The 6,499-nt window shown below is 41.1% G+C and overlaps 1 protein-coding gene across 1 annotated transcript; it reads right to left on the bottom strand.

Annotated features, from left to right (window-relative positions):
* Positions 1 to 3,620: 3,620 nt before the first annotated feature.
* On the bottom strand, positions 3,621 to 5,583 carry LOC102397407 (60S ribosomal protein L22-like 1). The gene is made up of 3 exons (XM_006057585.3): positions 5,566 to 5,583; positions 4,711 to 4,808; positions 3,621 to 3,912 (listed from the first exon to the last, which is right to left on the bottom strand). The coding sequence occupies exons 1-3, from the start codon at positions 5,581 to 5,583 to the stop codon at positions 3,621 to 3,623; spliced, it is 408 nt and encodes a 135-aa protein (XP_006057647.1).
* Between the last annotated feature and the right edge of the window lie 916 nt (positions 5,584 to 6,499).

Genomic DNA, 6,499 nt, shown 5'->3' with positions numbered 1-6,499 from the left:
TTTCTGTTATATTTTAGAATCAGTGTTACATGGTTTTGTACAAATAATTAGAAAGTTTTCCACTTTTTCCCCTGGAAATGTTAACAAACATTTAAATATTTATTCCTTGACGACTGTAAAGACTTAGTATGTAAAACTCTCTAGTCTCTGTGTCTTGGGGGATGTCTTAGGCAACTTTAAAAACATTTTCCAGGGTTAAAAGTATCTTTAGATATCCATCTTTTCTTGAGTGATTTTGGGTAATTTGTATTTTTCTCAAAAGTTATGAATTTCTTCTGAATTTCCAGACATTATAAGAAGTTTAAATTACTTTACCCTTGGTAGTTATTTTAATTTTCTCATTCTTTTTTCTCTTTTAATTCAGGTTTAGTTGATTTAAAATGTCTTGTTAATTACTGCTATACAGCAAAGTGTCTCCATTATACATCAGTTCAGTTCAGTTCAGTCGCTCAGTCATGTCCTACTCTTTGTGACCCCATGAACTGCAGCATACCAGTCCATCACCAACTGCCAGAGTCTACCCAGCTTTCTTTATAGTCCAACTCTCACATCCATACATGATTACTGGAAAAACCATAGCCTTGACTAGATGGACCTTTGTTGGCAAAGTAATGTCTCTGCTTTTTAATATGCTGTCTAGGTTGGTCATAACTTTCCTTCCAAGGAGTAAGCGTCTTTTAATTTCATGGCTGCAGTCACCATCTGCAGTGATTTTGGAGTCTCAAAAATAAAGTCAGCCACTGTTTCCCCATCTATTTGCCATGAAGTGATGGGACCAGATGCCATGATCTGAGATACCATGATCTTCCTGAATGCTGAGCTTTAAGCCAACTTTTTCACTCTCCTCTTTCTCTTTCATCAAGAGGCTACATTTTTTCCATATTCTTTTCCATTATAGTTTATCACAGGATATTGAATATAGTTCCTGGAGGGCTACAGTCCAAAGGGTTGCAGAGAGTTGGACATGACTGAGTGATTTAACAGCAGCAGCAGCAGCAGAGCGACTAAGTACACACACCCCCCCACACACACAATCCTTGTGCTATATAGTACTTACTTGCTGTGGTCCTTTAATGGACTGGAACCTGGTGGTCTGGAGTCAACGATAAGAAAGTGAGAAAAGGAAAGAGCCTAATATTCTCTGGGTTACGCAGAAAACCAATAAAACCCTAGGGCAGGACTTGTACCGTAGGCACAGGGCGCCATCTCAAGAGGCCTTGAGAGGTCTTAAAAGCCTGGGCAGGAAAATGAGCTTGGCAGGCCTCCATGCTCCAGGAAATCAACCAGAAAGAGAGAGAGAGAGAAGGACATGGAGACCCAAGTCTCTAGTGGAACAAGGGTGCTTTACTGAACTCTGTGTGAGTATATATACTGTATTATAAGGTAGCTTCTTCAGATAAAGATCAAAAGACCAGACTTTACAAGTTACCAAGGAAACAAGGAATAATAGAGGCCATAAAGCCAAAAGACAATCCATATCAAAGTTCAGTTCAGTTCAGTTCAGCCGCTCAGTTGTGTCTGACTCTTTTCAACCCCATGAATTGCAGCATGCCAGGCCTCCCTGTCCATCACCATCTCCCGGAGTTCACTCAAACTCACGTCCATTGAGTTGGTGATGCCATCCAGCCATCTCATCCTCTGTCGTCCCCATCTCCTCCTGCCCCCAATCCCTCCCAGCATCAGAGTCTTTTCCAATGAGTCAACTCTTCGCATGAGGTGGCCAAAGTACTGGAGTTTCAGCTTTAACATCATTCCTTCCAAAGAAATCCCAGGGCTGATCTCCTTCAGAATGGACTGGTTGGATCTCCTTGCAGTCCAAGGGACTCTCAAGAGTCTTCTCCAACATCATAGTTCAAAAGCATCAATTCTTTGGCGCTCAGCCTTCTTCACAGTCCAACTCTCACATCCATACATGACCACAGGAAAAACCACAGCCTTGACTAGACGGATCTTTGTTGGCAAAGTAATGTCTCTGCTTTTGAATATGCTATCTAGGTTGGTCATAACTTTCCTTCCAAGGAGTAAGCGTCTTTTAATTTCATGGCTGCAGTCACCATCTGTAGTGATTTTGGAGCCCCAAAAAATAAAGTCTGACACTGTTTCCACTGTTTCAAAAAAGGGTCGTAAATAATCCCTTTCATCATATGGAAAAGCTAATGAAGGAAATCCTATGCAAGTATCCCATCTCTTTGCTCTCAGTCCTAGGAGTGGCTTGCTGCTCCACTCATTCCTGACAGAAACTGATAAGGAACAGAGAGCTCAAGAGAGATAAGAAACAGCACACAGAAATCCTACTGTTAAACATTCCCTGACACTTTCTCAATCTTTTTCTTTATTCTAAGATTTCTTTTTCTTTCTTTCTTTTATTTTTTGGCTGTGGTGGATCATCATTGCTGCTCGTGGGCTTTCTATAGTTGCAGTTAAGCAGGGGTTACTCTTCGTTATTGCGTGAGCTTCTCATTGTGGTGGCTTCTTTTGTCCTGAGCACAGGCTCTCGGGCATGCAAAGTTCAGTAGTTGTAGCAGGTGGGCTCAGTAGTTGTGTCTCACAAGCTTAGTTGCTCCGAGGCATGTCTTTCTCATTCTTAATTTTTTGTATTTGTACTTTTATTTTTTTGAGAATTTATTTTATTATATAGTTATACCCAAAATTGTGCTTCATTTTTTCACTATATACTTTAACTTGAGGACATCTGTAAAATCAGTACCTTACAGAAATCCTGAAAGAAATTCCACGAGCTATAAGCTATTTAAATATTACTTATATACAAAGTATTTAAAGGGGGGATAAAAACTTATTTACAAAACAGAAGTAGTCACAGATATAGAAAACTTATAGTTACCAGGGGATTTGAGGGAGAGGGATACATTGGGAGTCTGAGACTGACATATGTACACTGTGTGTGTGTGCGCTGTGTGCTTAGTTGCTCAGTCATGTCCTACTCTTTGTGACCCCATGGACTGTACCCTGCCAGGCTCCTCTGTCCATGGGGATTCTCCAAGCAAGAATACTGGAGTGGGTTGCCATGCCCTCCTCTAGGGGATCTTCCCATCCCAGGCTGCTACTGCTACTGCTAAGTTGCTTCAGTCATGTCCTACTCTGTGCAACCCCATAGATGGTAACCCACCAGGCTTCCCCATCCCTGGGATTCTCCAGGCAGGAACACTGGAGTGGGTTGCCATTTCCTTCTCCAATGCATGAAAGTGAAAAGTGAAAGTGAAGTTGCTCAGTCGTGTCTGACTCTTCGTGACCCCATGGACTGCAGCCTACCAGGCTTCTCCATCCATAAGATTTTCCAGGTAAGAGTACTGGAGTGGGTTGCCATTGCTTTCTCCTCCCATCCCAGGGATTGAATGTATAACTCATTCATTTTTCTATACACCTGAAACTAACACAACATTGTAAGTTAACTATACGCCAATAAAAATTTAAAAGGGAAAAGTGTTTAAGGAAAGCCAGCACCATATGAACAGCATACACTTAAATAAAAGAGATGAATGCTTAACATACAGAGTAATGTTTTTTATTCCCCGATAAACTAAAGGTCCATTTCAAGATGTTTCTTTTGTATGCTTCATTTGTTTTATTAGCAAGCGAAGCCCTATAAAGGATGGCTTCATCTAGTCCTCAGACTCAGATTCATCTCCATCTTGACTAATTTGGAAGTAACAAAGCTCATAAGTCTCCTTGTCAGATGCAACCACACGAAGCCAATCACGAAGATTGTTCTTTTTAAGCTGTTTCTTGGTAAGGTATTTCAGATACCTTTTAGAGAACTGTTTCTCAGAAACAACTGGGATTTTGTTCTTGAAGTGTTCAATGTGAATGACTTTCCCAAGATTTCCAGTCTTTCTATGCACTTTAACCTTCTCCAGTAGAAACTGTTCAAAATGTCCAGAATCAAAATTCCATCTTTGTCAGGAAGCATTTAACAGGAGGCTTCCTGTGTGCTGTTTTGGATCTGTCAGGAATTCTCTGTTCCTTATTAATTCCTGAATATTCAGGAATTAAGAGGAGAGACAAGCCTCTCCCGGGGGCTGAGGAATCCAGACATTTCCTTTGTTAGTTTTTCTTTTTTTTTTAATTTTATTTTATTTTAAAATTTTACATAATTGTATTAGTTTTGCCAAATATCAAAATGAATCCGCCACAGGTATACATGTGTTCCCCATCCTAAACCCTCCTCCCTCCTCCCTCCCCATACCATCCCTCTGGGTAGTCCCAGTGCACCAGCCCCAAGCATCCAGTATCGTGCATCGAACCTGGACTGGCAACTCGTGTTAGTTTTTCTATGTGGTGATAAGTACCCTCTTCCTTTTTATGAACCATATGGTAATATCTCTGCTGAAAATAGCTATCTTGTAAGACAGTATAAATACCTACACAGTGTTGAATAAAACACCTTTGCTCCATCAGAGCTCTGGTCCCCGTGTCTTTCTCTTTCTTTCTCTTTCCCTCTCAGGCTATTTCTTTGGAGTGCAGAGGCCCTCTGAGTTCACTTTCCTGCCTGGGCTTCTAAGACCCTCTTGAGAAGGCACTCTGTGCCTTCATCCCATCGAGAGGGTGCCTGAGGCCTCTGTGAACAGAGCAAGACCCGTGCAGGGGCTTTATTGGCTTTCTGCGTAAACCAAGGAATATCAGCCTCTTTCTCTCCCCTTTACTTTCTTATCGGTCGACTCCGGACCACCAGGTTCTGGTCCATTAAAGGACCTCAACACAGCTTCTACTGGATGAGTAAAATCCAAAGTAAACTTCCAGGTTGACTTCTTAAGCTTCTTTTCTTTGTTTGGCTCTATCTTGAAGGCTTGCTGTATGATCAGAGAGCTGTATTTGTATTTTTAATTTATAATTTTATTGCATTGATATCAGAGAATGTTATCTGTACTGTTTCTACTTTTGGAATTCATATACTTTTTCTCTATGGCCAGTGTAGGATTGATTTTTTGTATTAATAAATATTTCAGGGACAAATGATTTAAACTCTTTGCTATAGGATGTTCCTCTTTCATCATTAAATCAGATCAAATCTGATTTGAAAATCTAGTGTAAGAATGATGTTTTTGTTTGTATGTTTTTCTGGGAAGTTCAGGCTTGAGCTCAAGCCACCAGGCAGTACTGCCAGACCAAGTGCCAAGTGCTGAGCAGCAACAGAAACAAACAAGAAGCACTTTTTAAAAAAAAATTATCCCTGTAGCCCAGCAACCCCAAGAAACCTTAGAAAGTAGGGGGCAAGGAAAAACCAGCAACTTGGGAGCCACAGAGGAGCTTAAAGGGTTGGGACTTGGTCCAAGTCAAACCAGAAGTATCAGGCATCTCAGGAATTAGGGCCTGTCAGATATAATTCATCATAATATTATATCTGCATCATGCCAGGCCTCAGGGACTTTCCTTAAGGGAACTGTCTAACATCTAAAAACAGGGCAAATGTTCTAGCTCTCCTAGGCTATTGCATTTCATTCTTGTGAACCAATGACTCTAGGGATATCTCTGGCAGGGGAGAATTTCAAACGAATTCAGGAGGGCATAGAGCACAGCAATCCAGTTGTACAGGGCCTGCCTAGTTACCCAATCAAGTAGTGTCATTGCGTACAGATCAGCAGCACTTCAGCAAAGGTGTAACTCTCACTTATCTCTGCCCCCCCCCAAAAAATGCTGATTCTTGGTCTAATTAATAGCCTGGGTAAGACTGAATTCTCATATGAATAAAATTTGGCGTGAAAAATCTACTCAACTGATGTGTTTGAGAAATCATCAGTGCCTTGTTCCACAGACATCAGAAATATTCCAAGAGCAGGTTTTGACTAATTTTAACTCTAAGTTCTTATCAACTAGACAGGTGTCTCTTGGGTTGTTTTATGGCCACACCTTTCTGGAATCAAGGGATTGCCTTGGACTGAATTAGGCCTCCTATGCCATTGAGGTCGCTAAGAGGACTCCTGAGACAGTGTACCATAAAAGAGATTAGGCCCTCCACTTACAGATTTCTTCCTTTCTGTCCCTCTCCCCGTCCTCTTTCTCCTTCTTGTCTTACACCCTTCTTTTTACTTTCCATTCTTCTCTGGACTATATCTGGGAGCCCCAGTAGCACTAATCAATCGGTTACCCAATAGGCACCTACCATGCACCAGGCGTGGTTCTGGGTAGTAGAGGATACAGAGAAGATCACAGCATGTGTTTGTCCTTGATGAACTTATAATCTTATACCTTTGCTATAGGATGTTCCTTTGGGACATTCAATCAGATCCATGCTTTTGGGAGCAGGCCACATTCTTTCAAGTCCACACACTTTCTTAACATAATCTAGAGTCTTGCTTAAAAATAAGATCCCAAGGCCATCAACACCTACTTGGCCTGGGAGCTTGTCAGAAATGCCAAGGAACTGAAGTCCCATCCCAAACTTAATAAATCAAGCTCATTTTAACAAAATCCAGTGGTAATCCATGTGCACATTAAAATTCTAGAGCATTTCATACTTCATATAAAACATTTTAAATGGACA

The sequence above is a fragment of the Bubalus bubalis genome, chromosome 10, assembly GCF_019923935.1.
Source record: "Bubalus bubalis isolate 160015118507 breed Murrah chromosome 10, NDDB_SH_1, whole genome shotgun sequence".
NCBI lineage: Eukaryota > Metazoa > Chordata > Mammalia > Artiodactyla > Bovidae > Bubalus > Bubalus bubalis.
Note: the sequence above shows the minus strand (reverse complement) of the source record. Positions and strands in the feature narration are given on the sequence as shown.